This window comes from Rhinoderma darwinii, chromosome 2, assembly GCF_050947455.1.
Source record: "Rhinoderma darwinii isolate aRhiDar2 chromosome 2, aRhiDar2.hap1, whole genome shotgun sequence".
Taxonomy (NCBI): Eukaryota; Metazoa; Chordata; class Amphibia; order Anura; family Rhinodermatidae; genus Rhinoderma; species Rhinoderma darwinii.
The window spans coordinates 465,063,050-465,082,766 of NC_134688.1; the positions used below are offsets into that span (position 1 = coordinate 465,063,050).

General features: G+C 41.6%; 1 protein-coding gene across 3 annotated transcripts in view; it reads right to left on the reverse strand.

Moving 5' to 3' along the window:
• The window catches only part of ERG (ETS transcription factor ERG), a 103,071-nt gene that overhangs the window by 2,838 nt on the left and 80,516 nt on the right, over positions 1–19,717 (reverse strand). For 2 of the 3 annotated variants that reach the window (XM_075854609.1, XM_075854608.1), the window contains exons 5-10: positions 18,171–18,251; positions 17,045–17,116; positions 15,674–15,733; positions 13,109–13,162; positions 5,305–5,352; positions 1–2,451 (exon numbers count right to left, since the gene is read on the reverse strand). The exon at positions 1–2,451 is cut by the window's left edge and continues 2,838 nt beyond it. In XM_075854609.1, coding sequence (XP_075710724.1) covers positions 1,931–2,451; positions 5,305–5,352; positions 13,109–13,162; positions 15,674–15,733; positions 17,045–17,116; positions 18,171–18,251 — 836 coding nt within the window. In that variant the 3' untranslated portion in view covers positions 1–1,930. The remainder of the gene's footprint in view (positions 2,452–5,304; positions 5,353–13,108; positions 13,163–15,673; positions 15,734–17,044; positions 17,117–18,170; positions 18,252–19,717) is intronic. The other variant, XM_075854610.1, reaches the window with a different exon arrangement.

A 19,717-nucleotide genomic window follows, 5' to 3' on the forward strand; every position in this document is an offset into this window, starting at 1 on the left:
AAATTGGCATATCACATTGGAATTGAAACTATTAAGTTCAATAGCCACGACCGATCAATTGCCACGAACAACTCTCGTACTATCACCTGAGATACTCTACTAGGACTATCTGTATCCCGTAGGCAATAGTTTAACCGGATTTGGTAAGAAACTGCCTTTCTTGCTAAATATTTTTGATATTTTGTTATCCACAATCAAAAATTTTCTTGGCAGACATTTACAATATGAGACACAAAGCATTGGTTTCCAGTTTCCTGTAAGTTTTTTGGGTCGTATAGTACCAATTGTGACTGAAAATTCCACAGATACACTTTTAAGAGAATTAACATTGGTCAGATATGAAAAAAATGCAAACTGCACACTACTATCTAAATCTGAACTGCCATGCTAGGCCAAGCTTATTGTATTGCATACAAAGTTTATCCTAAGTACTAACGTCATACTGTAAACATTAAGCATAAAGAGTTTAAATCCAAGGCCACAATGTTTTTGTCATTTTTTTTTTTTCTTTAAATGTCCCTTCTTTGTTTTCTTTGGTTGGCCGAGCTCAACTCGTAGTGTATAAATGCATAAGTTACATATAATTATATAAAAATGAAAAATACCATTGACTTGTATACTTCAACCTGACGAGCGCACAGCGTTCGCGACTCAATAAAACTGGCACCTGCTTATAAAAAAAAATTCAAAAAGAAAAAGAAAAACCCATAGAGTTCTGATTTAAAAAACATTAGGGAGCTTCATTTATATTCAACCCCATCTCCCTTTCCTAAAATAAAGCATTGCGTATAAATTCCACCCTGAGAGCACTGGCATTGAAACTGGAGAAGGCCTCTATGGGGTTCCACCAACGGATATTGCTTAAGTCATCAGTGCCATGTTAAATTCTTATATGTTGCCTATATTGACGTGTTAATTCTAGCAACTGTAGTACATAATTTTTCAACGGTATAAAAATTGGATCAAAATTCTGCATTTCTATAGGAATATGAATAGGAACCTACTTGGCCCAAAATGTTACATACATGTATATTTTTGAAAACACAAAAAATAGTTTTTCCTCCTTCTTTTACATCAGCCATTGCATCTCTATTGAAAATGTAGGGTGTAGTATACTGTATGAGGTCTTGCATGTTCCTTTAAATATCAGACAATTCCAGTTTTACGTCATTAAAGATAATTTTTCTAATCTACGCGGCTTCACTTTATCATCATCAAACTTTTTTTTTTCCAGGATATGAGGCCTCCTTCAATAACACTGGTCGTAGTATAATATAATACTGATAAAATCTCTCAAGCAAGTCTCAAAAATGTTTGTTAGTTTGTCATATGGTCCACCATCAGCTTTAAAGAAATAGAATCTTTCTTTCTTTACATTCCGCTCTTCCTTCTATATTTCCATCGAAACCTTCTAGTATACAGTTCTTTCATAACACTTTCTTGGTTCCTCATAATGGCTCAATAAATTTTTTGTTTTGGATACATCAAGGAATGTATGAAGTCTTCACAGTTATTCCAACAGTTGCTTTTCCTATAAAGTGAAAATTTTACCAAAATTTTAGCCATAGTATTGTGTTGTCGTGTGTTAAATACAGGTAGTTTCTTTGTAACTGGTAGTCCCTGTTGTTTCTTATACAGTTTTTGTTTCCATGAAAGTATTTATGTTCACCTCATCACTATTTTCAGTCATTCATTTAAAGGCTTCCACTATCGAAAGCCCAAAACACATATTGGTCCAATGCTGTGATGTCATCCTATATTACATCATTAGCATGTGAACTTCGTTAGTAAAATAGTTTTCATCGCTAACCTCTACAATGCTTTTTATGTGGCCAACTTCCAGAAGGCACGGGTAACACATTATGATCTCCTTTCAGAGTTGTTTGCAAATTATAATCCACAGTGATTTTTTTTTCCCATATAGAAAAAATTAGTAGTAATTTGCAAGATGAGAAGCCATATGGCTAGCCGGAAGCCGGCTATTTGCATAAATACTTCCGGGTGGTGAATTCCAGTAAGGGGTTGGAGCTGCAAAAAAACTGGAGGATGTCACAGGTAGAGCTGGTGGATGAGGAGCAACAAAGTTCATCTTCTGTGGGTGGGCATGGTAAGAGCCCATGTATGGAAGTTCGGATGGGTACTTGTACATTGATGACTCTGGTGGGTGAGGCTGAAGGGCTTGAGCGATCCCATGAAAGTCAAACTTGTATGCATAGCGCTTGCCGTGGACTTTAGTCATAATGTTCTTGTCATAGTAGTAACGGAGTGCCCGGCTCAGCTTGTCATAGTTCATGTTGGGCTTGCTCTTTCTTTCACCCCAACGTCTAGCTACTTCATCTGGGTCCGTCATCTTGAATTCACCATTGGTTCCCTCCCAAGTGATGCAATTAGAGTTAGAACTATCTGATAGTAGTTCTAGGAGAAACTGCCATAGTTGAATTTGTCCACTACCTAAAAAGATCATGGTGGAATAGTAAGAAAGAGAAAAATATTAAATTCACATTATTATAGTTCTCAGATACTACATAACTATAACCCAAAAAACTCGTGTAATTAGTACAGTCATACATACGGAGTCATAGCTAAGCTTTCCTTCCTAAGGGTTAATATTCAATTTGCTGCCCCAGTCCTGTATCTAAATAAGATGAGTGACTTAGTACTCCCCCCCCCATGGCACTCAGAACCACAGGCACATGCCTGGACCCCCCCCTCCCCGCTACACCCCTGATATAGGATTTACAAAAGTTCGTTAGTATCAAAAAATTGTTACAATATTTTTCAGCTACAATTTGCTCCTCCAGTTATAAAAAATATTTTGTCTTACTAATGTAGTATCTCTTTAAGAAGCGGGTTCCCAATGTATTCAATTAAAAAGGACCTGTCACCAGGTCCTGACATCCAATTTACATATATTACTTATATTTTGCTCTGCACCCCCCCCCCAGGCATTGAAAAGTCGCAAAAAGGTTCAAAAGTTTCAATTTGTATAATGCCACCCTTGCCACTTTTGTAAAAAGAGGGCATGGCTGCTTAAAATGGGATGCGGCCACAGCGGCCCAACAATTTATTGTAATTTACACCAGAAAACTGGCATGAATTATAGTGGAAATCGGAGCTGGCGTCGATTTCACTTTAAGGAGCGTAGCATGGTATAGGCCCGTGCCCGACCCCAATCATACAACCCCCCACCCTCACCCCCCATTGGATAATTAATAAATACAAAGAAATAAAAATGGATGCTAACCTCACCGATTCTTTTCTCCCCTCCGAGTCTCCTCAGGCTCATACATTCGGTGGCTCATACCACTTACTGAAGCTGAGCAGAGACATGGAGGTTGTATGTGACGCAGCACTGATAATGATGTTGAGTGCTGCGTTGCATATAATGTCGTAACGCTGCTCGGCAATAGGACGTTGTATGAGCCACCGCACGCTGAGGAAGCCTGAAGGGAACCCGGAGGAGAGAAGAAAAGCGGTGAGGCGGGTATGCTTCTTTTTTTATCTTATGGCCGATGGGAAGTGGGAATGGATAACGCACTACCGAGGTCGTTGCACCATAATTGTGGCGCATGGTCGGCCGAAAGATGGAACACATTTATTAAGAGGCGTTCAGCTCTAAATACATTTGTTACATCTTACGCCAACTTTCTATTAAGACTGGCGTATGAAATGCCAGTCTTAATAAATCCCCCCTCCAGAATGATTTGTCTTGTGTACGAACCCATGACAAAAGTGATAGCGACCTGAAGCGCAAGTGTTAACCAATCAGCTTGACTTGACTCTGTTAATCTCTGTTAATCGTAAGCAGATGACAGATGGTTTTGCTTTATGAAATACCAACTCCTTTCAAGTTGTCATATCAGGTTGATGTTCCATCTGAAGTGAATTAGCAATTTCTGGGTTTCAGCACATTGAATATATTTATTGCTTCCAATAGGAATCTTCAAAACTGCAGTTAATAAAAGTCTTTTGCGGCAGATAATACGTTTTTTATTCATTAAGCAGAAAGCAAACAGATATATGGCACTGGGAACCCTGGGGGCTTTGAGGGCGGATAAGGTCATGGATTTTTCCTTTGAGAGATGTATACAGTGTCCTTACCAGTAATATCCATAGATTATCAGATGTGATAACTTTGTTGTATTTAATCCAGTTATTAAACATTCATTACATCTTCATACTTTGACCACTTAAGAAGCCCGACACTTTTGACCTTAAAGGGGTTCTCTGCTTTGGACAAATTCTACTTGATAGAAGGGACTCTTGACAATAATTTGATCACAAAGCGTCCCTCTGCTGGAACCTACAGCAATCAGCTGTAATCTGTGAGCAAACTTGGCAGTAAGTGTTCAATTTCTCTGCAGCGCCACCACAGGAAAAATGAAGAATTACACCGTGCCCATTCAAATCAATGGGTTGTAGGTATAATACAGGACAGGTCTTCCAGAGGAAGAGACACTCTTTGTAACCACTCTCCGCCAAAAGATGAGAATCCCCTATATTAACCCAGAATTCCCTAAAAGGGTGTATGGAAATAGTTTTCCTAAACTGGATCCCGTATCAGAGGAATTTTTTGGGAATTTCCCATATTTCTAAACTTTTTTATTCTCACACCTACATAGTTGTTTGAAGCCTTGTGTTTTGTTTGTGAGTTTTAATTATTTTTTTAGACATCATTCTGGGGGTACAAATAAGTCAATGTTTAATTTATTTAAATTTAGGTAGATAAAGCTTTCGGCCCTTATTTTTTTTCTTTACCTTAATTAAAAATAATTACTTTTACTATTGTACGAGTCATTATGAGTAAGGGCATAATTAGTATGTATATGTTTTTTTATGTTTAACAATTTTTATTAACATTTTTTTTTTTAAAAGTTGTGTTTATTATATTTTTTTCTGTTAAATCGGCTGATTGCTTTGAATCTTAGTTCAGAACCCCCCGGCAATCGGCTGCTTTTGCTGGGGGAAGCTGCGTCAGGTCATATATAATATTACATAACAGCCATTCAGATAGATGGACAACCATGTAATAGATGGACAGGATGGGTTTGCCAGAGTAAGGGGGTGTAACACTCATATGAACTAATAAAACACTTGAAAAGGGGTTGTTTTTGAGAGAAATGATAAGAAATAAGTCACTGAGGACTCCCGTGACCATATAAATGATGAGAATGGCCATAAACATGTTATCCAATTATTAAATACATAATGCACCAAAAAGTTTTTCCAAGTTGTACAATGAAGAAATTTATGATGAAGAATAGAACTACTTCCATGTGCACTCACAATGTTTCTTCTTCTTACCTGGATTTGCAAGACGGCTGCTTGTTGGGCCAAGAATCTGATAAGGATCTAAGATGATAAAAGAAATTGCACCTGTCTTAGTATATATTCTGTCTTTGTAAATAATTTAAAAAAACATAAATTCCAATAAACCATAGAAATATCGACACGAAGCTCCAAGAAGATACAAATAATACTTGTCCTAGGTGTCCAGGACCCTTAACTGGGGGTCTAATCACCAACCTACTCAAAACTGTTCTGGGTTTCTCAGTACCCAAATAATACCGCCATACAATGCCCGAATAATACCTCTATACAGTATTGAAAAAATACTACCATATAGTGCCCAGTGATGACATTACCATTGCAGTCCTGGGGTTCCCTTTAGGAAAGAGGAACCCTGGGCAATTGCCCAGTTTGCCAACCCCAAAAACTAGCCTGTCGGAAACACTGCGGTTTTGTTACTATAGTAATAGACTTGGTTTGTATTCCGGCAATCCTATATCTATAATCATTTTATGTACTGAATAATACATTGTTTCTCATATCAAATATTTAAATTTGAATTAGCATGTTGTGACCATATGGGACATAATGTTCAAATTTAGTCCGAATTTATGGGAGTGACATCACACACTCTGGCAGGACAAACCATAAGTTGGCCCACTGCCGAGGCACCACCAATATTAGCAGACACCTAATATATAACTTAATGCAATATTTTTGTATTTTGGTGTATACATGTGGTGGCCCGTGGGTGGCGGGGAATGCAGGAACCCAAAATGGTGGATACTGGGCTCTCTGTCTTGTGTCACGGTGGTATTTTGCCTTGCTGGCCTTCCCACCTCCCAGGGACACACACACAGTGATGAGGGGGTTGCACAAGATGATGATGATGACTGTTGTTTCCCCCGGGGCACTCCCTTGGTGGCTGACTCCTGTCTGGTGTTATTTGGGGTGCCCTTGGTGTAGAGTGCAAATAGAAGACAGGAGACGGTGGTGGCAGTTAATCAGGAGAGCTTGCAGCACACTTTTACTTTTCAAGATGGAGATAGTACAATACAAATATGTCATCCAAATTCAGCTCAATCAGTGTAGCCCAATGCTAAATGCAGGAGTGCTATTATCTCTCTACTCACAGTCTCTCTTTCTGGACTCTTCTGGCTCCTTGAGCTGTTATTCCAATAAATCTCTTTAGGCCTGTCTTTCTCTGTAATCCGCAAATGGCTGAACTCAGGAGCACCTTCCCTGTGCCTCCTGCTGCATCCACTCCTAGCTCACCACTGCCCTCACTCACTCTAACCACTCCCTAATTAACTCCTCCCAGCTTCTGTTACATTATAGAAAAACACTCCGCATAGGCTGAAACACAATGTCATAACATTTCTGAACCTGTAGATGGCAGCATAACACAACACATGAAGACAAACATAGTTTTCATAGTAGTGCTCCTGTGGGACACTACATACACCCCCTCTTTAAATAAAGCCGTCCTCGGCGTCCGACTCTCCAGGCGGCAGGTTAACCTAAAACAAAGGTTAATCACAATTGCAATAATAAACTAAGAGTCCATACAGTCTCTGAGGAATATGAGGATATAATGCTGAACAAGGAAAATGTCCAAGAGTCCTGGTCATATGAACTGGGGAAAATGAAGGGCTTGTTACCCAATTGGGATGCAAACAATACAATGTCTCTGGTGAAGGATAATCCAAAAATGAAGTCTCAGATTCAACAGTTCAATCTTGATATCGAGCTGGCATCTTACCTCGGGTAGCTCTATCAGATCTCCTCAGGGGCTCCTCTATAACAATTTCAGGGTCCCTGGATTCCTCTGGACCAGGCCGGAACTCGGATGACGAGGTCACTTGGTCTTCGCCGGGATCAAGAACAGTTCTTGGAACAAAAATAGACAGCCCAGGTTGGAACAGCCAATCAAGAGGGGACATACTAGTTGTTGGCGGTAGCGGTTCAGCTGCAGGAGATTTCTCAGTTGTCTGTGGTTCTGCTGGTACCTCTTCCTTTAGGCAGAGCTTGAGACGATTACGGTGGACGACTTGGGAATCTCGGCCTTCGCGCACAATCTCATAGACATCAGTCCCAGGGTGCGGGATGGACTTAATTGTGTATGGTTCTTTCTGCCACTTGCTGTCCAACTTACTTGAACGATGGTTGTTTTTCAGCCACACACGGTCTCCAATTTGGAAGGGTTCTGCTTCGGCCTTTTGATCAAAACCTGCTTGTTGCCTTTGACGAGCATCTTCCATCCGTCTTTCCACAATCTCGTTGGCTTCAGCCAGGCGACGCTGGTGATCACTCACCCACTCTGTGTTTGGCAGGGGGTTGATAGTATCTGGAACTTCGACATCCATGGCCAAGTCCGAAGGCAATTTGCCCTGACAGCCAAACAGGAGATAGTAAGGAGTGTACCCTGTGGAGCAGTGCACAGTGTTGTTATACAGGTACACCAATTCTGGCAGGAGAGTCGGCCAATCAGCCCTCTTCTGGGACGGAACAGTTCTTAACATCCCAATAAGAGTCTGGTTCATCTTTTCACATAAGCCATTACCTTGTGGATGATAAGCGGTAGTTCTCAGCTTCTGACAGCCATAGAGGGAACACAACTCGTGGAACAGTTGAGACTCAAATGCGGAACCACGATCAGTCAGGATCTTGTCCGGACAGCCATAGGGGAGTACGAAATTCTTCCAAAAGATGGCAGCGGTGGTCTTGGCAGTCAGGTCTTTCACTGGCATAGCTACCACGAACTTCGTATAGTGGTCAATTATAGTTATAGCATAAGTATACCCAGTGCGGCTTGGTTCAAACTTGACATGGTCAATGGCTACCAGTTCCAGCGGTCTATGACTGATGATGGGGTGAAGTGGGGCTCTCTGGTCATGACGCTCTCCTCGGCTCTGAGCACAGGTGGGACATTCTCGGCACCACTTCTCTATGTCGTCTCTCATGCCAATCCAGTAAAATCGTCGGCGTATGGTATCTTCCGTTTTATGAACCCCAAAGTGTCCCGATCTGTCATGGTAGGCTTCCAAGATGGATTTGGAATCTCGCCGGGGTACCACAATTTGATGTAGACGCTCACCCGTTACTGGATCCAGGGCAGTCCTCTGTAGTAGACCTCTGGACACGAAAAGTCGATTCCTCAGTCTCCATAGACAAATTAATTCCTGATCAGCTTGACCTCTACGTATTCGGTCCGGAGTCCTCTTCTAAAGAAGGGAAGTCTGCAATTCCTGTAGGTTTCTACTCTCCCGTTGGAATCTAGCCCACTGTCTGGAATCTTGGGAGCAGTCAGGAACATTTGGTTGCGGATGTTCGTTTCGCTTCCTCTGAGCGATCACCGAATTCTGGGTTGCAAACTGAGCATAGAATGTAGGCATCTCTACCTCTTCCCATTCATCATTACATCGGACCAGTTCTTCACCCACAGGCAAACGGGATAAGGCATCGGCATTCACGTTGGACGCACCAGTCCGGTACTTGATCACAAACTGATAATTCGCCAGTCTGGATGCCCATCGCTGTTCAAGAGCTCCCAGTCGCGCTGTATCCAAGTGGGCCAGCGGATTATTATCCGTGAAGACGATGAAGGGTGTTGCAGCCAGGTAATCTTTAAATTTTTCGGTCACTGCCCACACAAGGGCCAGGAATTCCAGCTTAAAGGAACTATAATTCTGGTCGTTCCGTTCAGCGCCTCGAAGACCTCTGCTGGCATAAGCGATGACTCTCTCTTTCTGGTCCTGTACCTGCGACAGGACGGCCCCCAATCCCTTCTGGCTGGCATCAGTATACAGCCTAAAGGGTTGGTTGCAGTCAGGATATCCCAGGATAGGTGGTTCGGTTAACAGCTGCTTCAGCTTCTGGAAAGCGGCTTCATGGGCTTCAGCCCACTCAATCGGGATCCTTCTCTTCATAGCTTCCTTGGAGTGACCTCTTAACAATCCCTGGAGGGGTTCTGCAATCTGGGCAAAGTGTGGGATGAACCGTCTATAATACCCTGCAAATCCCAAGAAACTTCTCACCTCCTTGACTGTGGTAGGGGCTGGCCAGCTCTTTACTGCTGCTACTTTGCCTGGATCAGGAACCACTCCTTCTGCACTCACGACATGGCCTAAGTAATGGACTTCCGGCTTCAGGAGATGACACTTGGAGGGTTTCACTTTCAGGCCATATTTGATGAGGGTTTTGAGGACTTCTGCCAGGTGCTGTAGGTGTTCCTCATAAGTCTTTGAGTAGATGATTACGTCGTCCAGGTACAAGAGGACGGTCTCGAAGTTTTGGTGACCCAGGCAGCGTTCCATCAGCCTCTGGAAGGTTCCCGGGGCATTGCATAGCCCAAAGGGCATACAATTAAACTCGAACAACCCCATGGGAGTAGTGAAAGCAGTCTTTTCCCTATCTTCGGGAGCCATAGGTACCTGCCAATACCCGCTGGTCAAATCCAGAGTTGAGAAGTAGGCAGCAGACCCCAAAGCAGTCAGGGATTCTTCAATGCGTGGCAGGGGATACGCATCCTTGTGAGTGATATTATTGATTTTGCGGTAGTCCACGCAGAATCTAATGTTGCCATCCTTCTTTTTCACCAGGACTAGGGGTGCAGCCCATGGACTGTAGCTCTCCCGAATCACATCTGCGTCCTTCATCTCCCGAATCATTTTCTTCACTGGCTGGTACATGGCTGGTGGAAGGGGACGGTACCTTTCTTTGATGGGTGGATGGATGCCTGTAGGGATGGTGTGCTCAATGATAGTAGCCTTCCCAAAATCCATAGGATGTTTACTGAAGGCTTGTTGATTGTCTTTGGCCACCATCAGGGCTCCTTCGATCTCCTCTTCGGTAGTATTAGCATCGCCAACATGGATCTCGGTCCACCAGGGTTTCGTTGTCATCTCAGGGGTAACTTGATTCTGGGTAGCTTGCTGGAACACTGTAGTCTCAGGGCTCCAGACATCTTGGAAGAAGACCTGTGAGAGCTTAGCAACTGGACGGTATTTACTCAGTACCACAGCCGTATCACCAATGTTCAGGAGGCGAATAGGTACCCTCCCATTAGAAACAGTCACTAGACTTCTGGCTGCTAGCACGGTCGGATGATCTTCCAGAAGAAGAGGTTCCACAAGGGCCTGGTAATCTTGACCTTGCAAACCTGGACGAGCTCGACACCACAGAATGGTTTCCGTCTCTGGTTCCAGAGTCACTGGTTGTGAGTCCATGATGCGGGCACGGCAGATCTCACCCTTTTCATTCGTGAACCTCTGTTGGGCATTCAAGAGACGGATAGCATGCTGAATTGCATTTTGATTGGAGACAGGGACTGTAGAAAGTGCTCGGTGTAGGGCATCTAGCATCTCTTCATAGCAATTCCTAAGAACATTCATGCCCAGCACCACTGGTGGAAAGTCATCATCCCAGACGTTCACTACAATTACGCCTTGCTGGGGCAGTTCAGTTTCTCCCATCTGGATCGTGGGTTCCCAGTAGCCCCGATGGGGTATCGATTGTCCATTACTGGCTACAATGTTAAGCCACGTGTCTGGGGGTTGTATCAGCTGGTCGAGGTCCCAGTACTTCTCAAACCAACTTCTCTGCAGAGTGGTGACTTGAGAGCCAGTGTCCAGTAAGGCCGACAGTGGGATCCCATTTAGGTGGATCGTAATCACTGGACACTGCCCAATGTACCGGGGAATCCATTCTGGTGTTGTGGGACCTATTGGTCTTCCTCCCGAGGGGCGGTCCTCTGCCTCGGGGGATTGTCGTTTAACTGACGACATTCTCTTTCAATATGGCCAGCTCTTTGACACCTACGACAAATGGGTCTTCCGGTGGTATCAAATCTGTCAGAAGAGCGTCTACCCCAATTCCGGTAACTTCCCCCTTCTGATCGGTTACTGAACCTGTTACTGGAGTAGCGGCGGCTTTCTTTCTGGCGTTGCTCCATATCTTCCATTTTCTGGCACATTTTACTGAGGCTCTTGGTGAGGATAGCAATTTGGTCCCTCAGTTCACCAACTGGATCTTGAGCTTGCATGTGAGCACACTGAGCTAGTGCAACTTGACTTCCCGCTGCTGTAGGATGATCTACTTGCGACTCCGTAGGAGTCTCTATGGAATAGGGGAAAACTTTGGCTTGAACCGCTGCGGCTTCAGTCCCCAGGATTCTAATTGCGAGCTCTTTAAAGTCCAAGAAGATACAGCTTGGGTTCTGGGAGGCCAACATTCTGAGCTGACTTTTAAGAGCTTCAGATGCAGCTCCTTCAACAAACTGCTCCCTTAAGGCCTTGTCAGCCTCTGCAGCCTCTAAGGGTTCTACTTGCATAATTGCCCGCTGGGCCTCCTGCAGGGATAAAGCAAAGTCTCTCAATGACTCACCGGGCTGCTGCTTCTTTCCAAAGAATCTCATCTTGAGCTCTGCCACAGTCCTTACTTCAAATGTGGCACGCAATCGGTCCAGTATCTGTTCCACTGTTTTTTTCTCTGTTCTGGGCCAGGATTTCACTTCTCTTAATGCTGCGCCCTCTAGTTGTCCTATCAATATCTCAACCCTCTGGTCTGTTGAGACAGGATACAAACGGAACATGGACAGCATCTTCTCTTTGAATTCCCTCAGGGAATGAACTTCGCCTTTGTAGCGAGGAAGCCATGGTGCTCCAAAGTAATAGGGCATAGTGAGTGGCATCACTTGCGCTGTTGGAGGTGACCCACTGGGGCTTGGAGAGCCGTTATCTCCGTCGTCAGACATTTTCTGCAATAAGTCCTACAGTAACCCCTAGCAACGGGTGTTCAATTTCAGGCTATGCACTAAGCCTCTTTTCCGGATATCTTTCCCGGTGTCTCTACACTGTTAACTGCCACTTTTTACTTTAAATCTCATTTACTGGCCTATTCAGGCACTCACCAGCTTTCTCTTAGCTGCTCCGCTGTTTTCGCGGGTTCTCCTGCGCAGCTCCTTGCCACTTCCAATATGGCGGCGACTTGGCGGGAAACTTTTATTCCGGCTGTGGCGCATCAGCACTGACTTAGTTCATAAGGCACAGAGGCCATAGATATCCTGTTCGTGACGCCAAAATTATATGTGGTGGCCCGTGGGTGGCGGGGAATGCAGGAACCCAAAATGGTGGATACTGGGCTCTCTGTCTTGTGTCACGGTGGTATTTTGCCTTGCTGGCCTTCCCACCTCCCAGGGACACACACACAGTGATGAGGGGGTTGCACAAGATGATGATGATGACTGTTGTTTCCCCCGGGGCACTCCCTTGGTGGCTGACTCCTGTCTGGTGTTATTTGGGGTGCCCTTGGTGTAGAGTGCAAATAGAAGACAGGAGACGGTGGTGGCAGTTAATCAGGAGAGCTTGCAGCACACTTTTACTTTTCAAGATGGAGATAGTACAATACAAATATGTCATCCAAATTCAGCTCAATCAGTGTAGCCCAATGCTAAATGCAGGAGTGCTATTATCTCTCTACTCACAGTCTCTCTCTTTCTGGACTCTTCTGGCTCCTTGAGCTGTTATTCCAATAAATCTCTTTAGGCCTGTCTTTCTCTGTAATCCGCAAATGGCTGAACTCAGGAGCACCTTCACTGTGCTTCCTGCTGCATCCACTCCTAGCTCACCACCGCCCTCACTCACTCTAACCACTCCCTAATTAACTCCTCCCAGCTTCTGTTACATTATAGAAAAACACTCCGCATAGGCTGAAACACAATGTCATAACATTTCTGAACCTGTAGATGGCAGCATAACACAACACATGAAGACAAACATAGTTTTCATAGTAGTGCTCCTGTGGGACACTACATACATACCTAGTTGTGGCCTGGGGTCCTCTGTTTTGGGCACTGCAGAAGGTGGTTGGGAAGCTGGAAAACATAATTTGATCATAAATAGTTTACTCAAGTTAAAGATCAAGGAATATGAAGCAGATCTGGCTAGGAGAGGTTGCAAATAAAGTAAACACTTTAGCCTGTACCTATCGTTATAATTGTTTTTGCATAAATCAGTAATGTGAATGTATAAAACTTTGTAATATGTTATTAGGGGAAAGTAACATCGTCCTCGTCTTCCAGTAGCCTGTACTCCCACTTTCCCTGCCTGGAAGCTCTGTATAAATGTTTAGAAACATCATTAGTTCTCCAAAAAGCTGTCTAGTGCGAAACAGTAAATACTAGACAAGGAGTAGGGGGGAGAGGGGATGCAGCTGCAGTCTATCGGCATCAGTTATTTAGTGAAACAGCATGAGGGGGAGCAGTAGAGAGCATATGCGAATATGCCAGCAATACAATGCATTCGGAAAGTCTTCAGACCCTTTAAATTTTTCCACATTTTGTTATGTTGAGGCCTTGTGCTAAAAGAAAAAAAAATTCCAGTTTTCCCCATAATTCTGCACTCAGTACCCCATAATGACAAAGTGAGAACAGAATGTTAGTTTCTTTGCTAATTTATTGATAAGGAAAAACTAAATTCTTGCATTGACAGAAGTCTTCAGACCCTTTACTCAGGACTTAGGTGAAGCACCTTTGGCAGTGATAACTGTCTCCAGTCTTCTTGGGTTAGATGCCACAAGGTTTGCACCTTGGATTTGGGGATTTTCTGCCATTCTTCTCTGCAGATCCTCTCCAGCTCTGTCAGGTCGGATGGTGACGTCGGTGGACGGCCATTTTCAGGTCTCTCCAGAGATATTCAATTGGGTTCAGGTCAGGGCTCTGGCTGGGCCATTCAAGGACATTCACAGAGTTGTCCCCCCATCACTCCTGTGTTGTCCCCCCGCCACTCCTGTGTTGTCTTGGCCGTGTGCTTAGGGTCATTGTCTTGTTGGAAGGTGAACCTTCGGCCCAGTCTGAGGTCCAGAGCACTCTGGATCAGCCTTTCATTAAGAATATCTCTGTACTTTGCTCCATTCATCTTTCGCTCAACCCTGACAGGTCTCCCTGTCCCAGCCGCTTAAAAACACCCCCCAGCATGATGCTGCCACCACCCTGCTTCACTGTAGGGATGGTATTGGGCAGGTGATGAGCAGTGCCGGGTTTCCTCCAGACGTGATGCTTAGAATTGAGACCAAAATGTTCAATCTTGGTTTCATCAGACCACAGAATCTTGTTTCTCCGAGAGTCCATTAGGCACTTTTTTTGCCATAAAGCCCACATTGGTGGAGTGCTGCAGTAATGGTCAACCTTCTGGAAGTTTCTCCCAACTGCACACAGGATCTTTGGAGCTCAGCCAGAGTGACCATTGGGTTCTTGGTCACCCCTCTTACCAAGGCCCTTGTCCCCCGATTACTTAGTTTGTTGGGGCGGCCAGCTCTAGGAAGAGTCCTGGTTGTTCCAAACTTTTTCTATTTAAGAATTATGGGGGCCGCTGTGCTCTTGGGAACTTTCAGTGCAGCAGACATTTTTTTTGTACCCTTCTCCAGATCTGTACCTCCCCACAACCCTGTCTCTGAGCTCTACAGGCAGTTCTTTCCTCCTCATGGTTTGGTTTTTTCTCTGATACGCCTTGTCAGCTGTGAGACCTTATATAGACAGGGGTGTGTCTTTCCAAATCATGTCCAATCAAATGACTTTACCACAGGTGGACACCAATCAAGGTGTAGAAACATTTCAAAGATGAGTTAGAGAAATGTGAGGCCACTGGAGCTTAATTTAAAGTGTCATAGCAAAGGGTCTGAATACTTATGTCCATGCGAAATTTGTGTTTTTCATTTTTAATAAATTTGCAAAAAAAAATGTAAATTCTGTTTTCAGTCTGTCCTTATGGGGTATTGAGTGTAAAACCATGGGGAAAAACTTGAATTTATTTTAATTTTAGCACAGGGCCTCAACATAAAAAAATGTGAAAAAAGTGAAAGGGTCTGAGCAATTTCCGAATGCAATGTATATTCCAACGTATTCCTCGAAAGTAAAGCTCCAACTTATGCAACTGTATGTCACTTATAGACTACCATGGTAAAAAAAAAAACACACAATATACTTTTTTTTGCCGGACACCTGTGCATTGGAAAGTGCAATTGACTAAGCTTTTCAATACTGTAAAAAAAAGGATATCCTAATGCATACCACCCAAACATATGCCAAAGGGTACTCTTTTAGCATACGCTTGGTTACTTAAAGTGTTCGCCTTCTGTGCCTTATGCCAAAAACGAAGTGTGACTGTGATTTTTTTTGTAATGATATTTGTCCTTGTACAGTCACCCGCAGACGGCATCTGTGATTGACAACCTCCACACCGCGGCAATGGCCAAGTTTAACCCTTGTGATATCACAATTCATATCAATTGGGCATCACAAGGGGGAAGCTCCTTTTGCCCCCTGATTGTCCATATGGAAATTCTATATCAATTGCCGATGAAATGTGAAGATGACATTATCACTTACCTTTAGGCTGGGGGGTGGGGTGGTTTGGCCATGAAGATCTTCTTGGCTCGTAGGCTAAATCTGCAAAAGGTATATTTATAAATGTACACATATACTAACCAAAAATGTCGTTATTAAAATGCTTCAAGGGGTTTTCCCATAATGGGTGGGGATCCGACCGCTGGGAACCCCACCAATCACGAGAACGAGCTTACCTTGCCGTTCCTCGGAGCACCATATGAACGGAGCGGTATTGTGCATACTCGGCCACCTCTCCATCCATTTGTATGGGGCTGCTAAAGGTAGCGCTCAGCAGTCCCATAAAAATGAATGGAGCGGTGGTCGAGCATGCGCAGCGCACTAGCGCTCCTTTTTTATGGGACTCTCAGGTAAGCACGTTCTCGTGATCGGTGGAGTTTCAAAATCAAATAGTTTTCACACATGCAAAATATTATTAGCTGTACATTAGTTGAACTCTAAAGGAGACCTACTGTACCAGAAGAACATTTTATAAAAATTCTGGGTATATATACTATTTATAATCCCACGTAGGGTGCCCATACACATTCGAACCTGGCAATTTCGACGGGTATAGAAGACCATCTAATGTAAATGGGGATGTCCTGACCTGTCTCTGGCGGCTGATGTTCGGGTAAAGACGGTTGAGGCATGTTGGATTTCAACATGCCTAATCCTTTGTTCCCCTGGGATGTAATCCGCTGCCAGAAGGGGCTGACAACAACTTATTCCCCTTAAGTTAGGCCAGTTTTACAAGAGCATAAGAAGTGCACATTTCTGCGCCTAAATTACCACTACAAACTGCGGGTGTCATGATCCAAACTAACAGCATATCATAGGGGCCTATCAGCTGTATTTTTCAGCTCCAGTATACATAAGGGTATGCGCAGACACAAACTCAAAAACGTCGGAAAATACGGAGCTGTTTACAAGGGAAAACAGCTCCTGATTTTCAGACGTTTTTTTAAGCCACTCGCGATTTTCGCTGCGTTTTTTACTGCAGTTTTTGGACTATAGAGTCTATGAAAAATGGCTCCAAAAACGGCTCAAGAGGTGACCTGCACTTTCACGGGCGTAAAAAAAACGCCCGTCGGAACAGGACGCCATTTTTCCCATTGAAATCAATGGGCAGATGTTTGCAGACGTTCTGCTTCCGATTTTTTTGGCTGTTTTTCGGGCGTTTACGGCCTGAAAAATGGCCAAAAATAAGCCGTGTGAACATACCCTAAATTAGAATTTATTTTGATCTATATTAATTATTTCAATAGAAAACATGATATTTTGAAAAAAAAATCTTGATTGGTTATTTGGGCAATTTCTACTTGAATGTCATAAACAGCAAATGTATAAATCAATATAAAATGCAATAAATACCTGGCCTGTTTGTAATTCGTTGAGTTGCTTCTGGATAAGCAGATGTGTTTGGGAATATAAAGCTCGCACCTCCTATAGAAAATGAGCATATTACTAAAATCAGCCACTCATTTTCTAAAGTAAATAATGAAATCATTGTACGCGTATGTCATCATGGGTATAAATTCATTATAGGAAGTTTAAAATATATATATATGTAGAATTTAAGCCATGGATATTATATATTAGTCATAAGACTATAAAAATAATATCTATATTTCTATCTATCTATCTATCTATCTATCTATCTATCTATCTATCTATCTATCTATCTATCTATCTATCTATCTATCTATCTATATCATATCTATCTATCTATCTATCTATCTATCTATCTATCTATCTATCTATCTATCTATCTATCTAATATCTATCTATCTATCTATCTATCTATCTATCTATCTATCTATCTATCTATCTATCTATCTATCTATCTATCTATCTATCTATCTATCTATCTATCTATCTATATCATATCTATCTATCTATCTATCTATCTATCTATCTATCTATCTATCTATCTATCTATCTATCTATCTAATATCTATCTATCTATCTATCTATCTATCTATCTATCTATCTATCTATCTATCTATCTATCTATCTATCTATCTATCTATCTATCTATCTATCTATCTAATATCTATATATCTATCTATCTATCTATCTATCTATCTATCTATCTATCTATCTATCTATCTATCTATCTATCTATCTATCTATCTATCTATCTATCTATCTATCTATCTATCTATCCATCCATCTCATGCTATTTCAAACAGCTGTGGGGCAACCTGGGAGGAAGTATTCAGTTTCCATGCAGCGCCACCACAGGGGAAATGGAGCATTACAGATGTCTCTTTTAAATCAAGGGACTATGTAATGCGCTGATGTGCTGGGTCCTCCAGAGCAAGAGATGCATTTTATAAACCAGAACCCCCCCCCTTTTTTTTATTCTTCCTTAAAATCAGAATATAAGTAATGCTAACTAATAATCCATATCGTGTAGAAGACATTTGAAACTGTGGCAGAGGAGCTCGACAATATAGATTTTATAACCCAACTCGCGGATCTATCAATGTATTACCTGTGTTTCTAGCATGCATTAATTGTGGCGAGTTTTGTAAGGCCTTATCAACATCATCTGAAGTCAAATGTGGAAGAGGAGCTGCAAAACAAAACAAAGCAACACCAAATTGTAAAAAAGAAAAATTGAGAGGTCCTTAAACTAAAAAAAAACTAGGTTTTAGGATTCTTTTAGGAACAATTTTTTCTTTATTTTGTTTTAGATTAAACACATTGCTTTATAATTAACATAGTTTTAACTTTTAAAAATATTTTACCTGTATATAAAGTATTTTACATAGAAAATTTGATGTTTGGATAAAAGATGTCTCCAAAAACTGTAGTTGTTTAGGTTTGTAAATAATAATAATTATTATTTATAATAATAGTAATAATAGTAATAATAATAATAATAATAATAACAACAATGATAAAATTATCTTGCATTACTATATTTTTTTTAGCCGTAATTCATTTTTACATTTATTTGAATAGATTTTTTTATTCATTTATTTTTTTAATTTTATTTTTTTTTATATTTATTTTATCAATTTACTAATATACAAAAATGATAAAAACAAGTATTATAGAATATTCATCTTTATTTTCTTACCGACTCTCAAACATTTATAAAAAAAATTTTTTTTTAATTTAAAATCTATATTTACCTGTCATATTACTATTGTTATTGCTACAAAAAAATTATAATATGAAGGGCTCATACGCACTTATTGCTCCCTATAACTTCTGAGTTGGACAGAGCCGTAATACTGCACCTATAGAAGTCTATGGGGCTCTTACTATACCTCTAAATGCTTCCGATTTAATATGGAGGCATGCAAAAGTTGACTGAAAAAAAAATTGTGACATGTTTTATCAAATGCCGTATTACGGAGATATTCTCCTGTATAGGAGTTGCTAGTAGGGGGGGGGGATATCTCTGTAATACAGCGCTGTACGAAGACGGCACCGGAACTCCCGATCTGTAGAATGACTGTGCTGTGTGTCTCATGTCTAAGAACAGTAGAACATTATTGATTTTGAAATTTTGACTTTGTCTTTGGAAATCTATTATTGAGCAAATGCTTGGACTTAAATAATTAAAAAGATAAATAAATAAATCATCGTGACCTCTGATAAAAATGTCAAAATTAATTTGATTCACAAAATGTTCTTGTTTTTGTAAAACAAAAACAAATTCAGAATTCTCGATTCTAGAACATATTGTTTTTCCAATTTTTTTTTTCCATTTTTAGCTGCTTAGTCTTTGGTATGTGCATTGATTTATGTATGCAGATCCTCAACCATTTAATAGTACATTCAAAATAACAGTGTTTGTTGAAAAAAACTCGTCATTAAATATCTACTAATAACAAAATTAGAGAAAAAAAAAAAGAAACCGAAATGAATTAAAAAATAAATACAAAATATACTAGTAATACATAAATAAGGATCTGCTCACATTTGTTTCAGGGGTTCTGTCAAGGTTTTCGGCAATTTTTGACAGCAAGAATATTACAGTCTGCCGAAATATTATTACATTAAAAAATATTGAAACCTGAAGAAAGT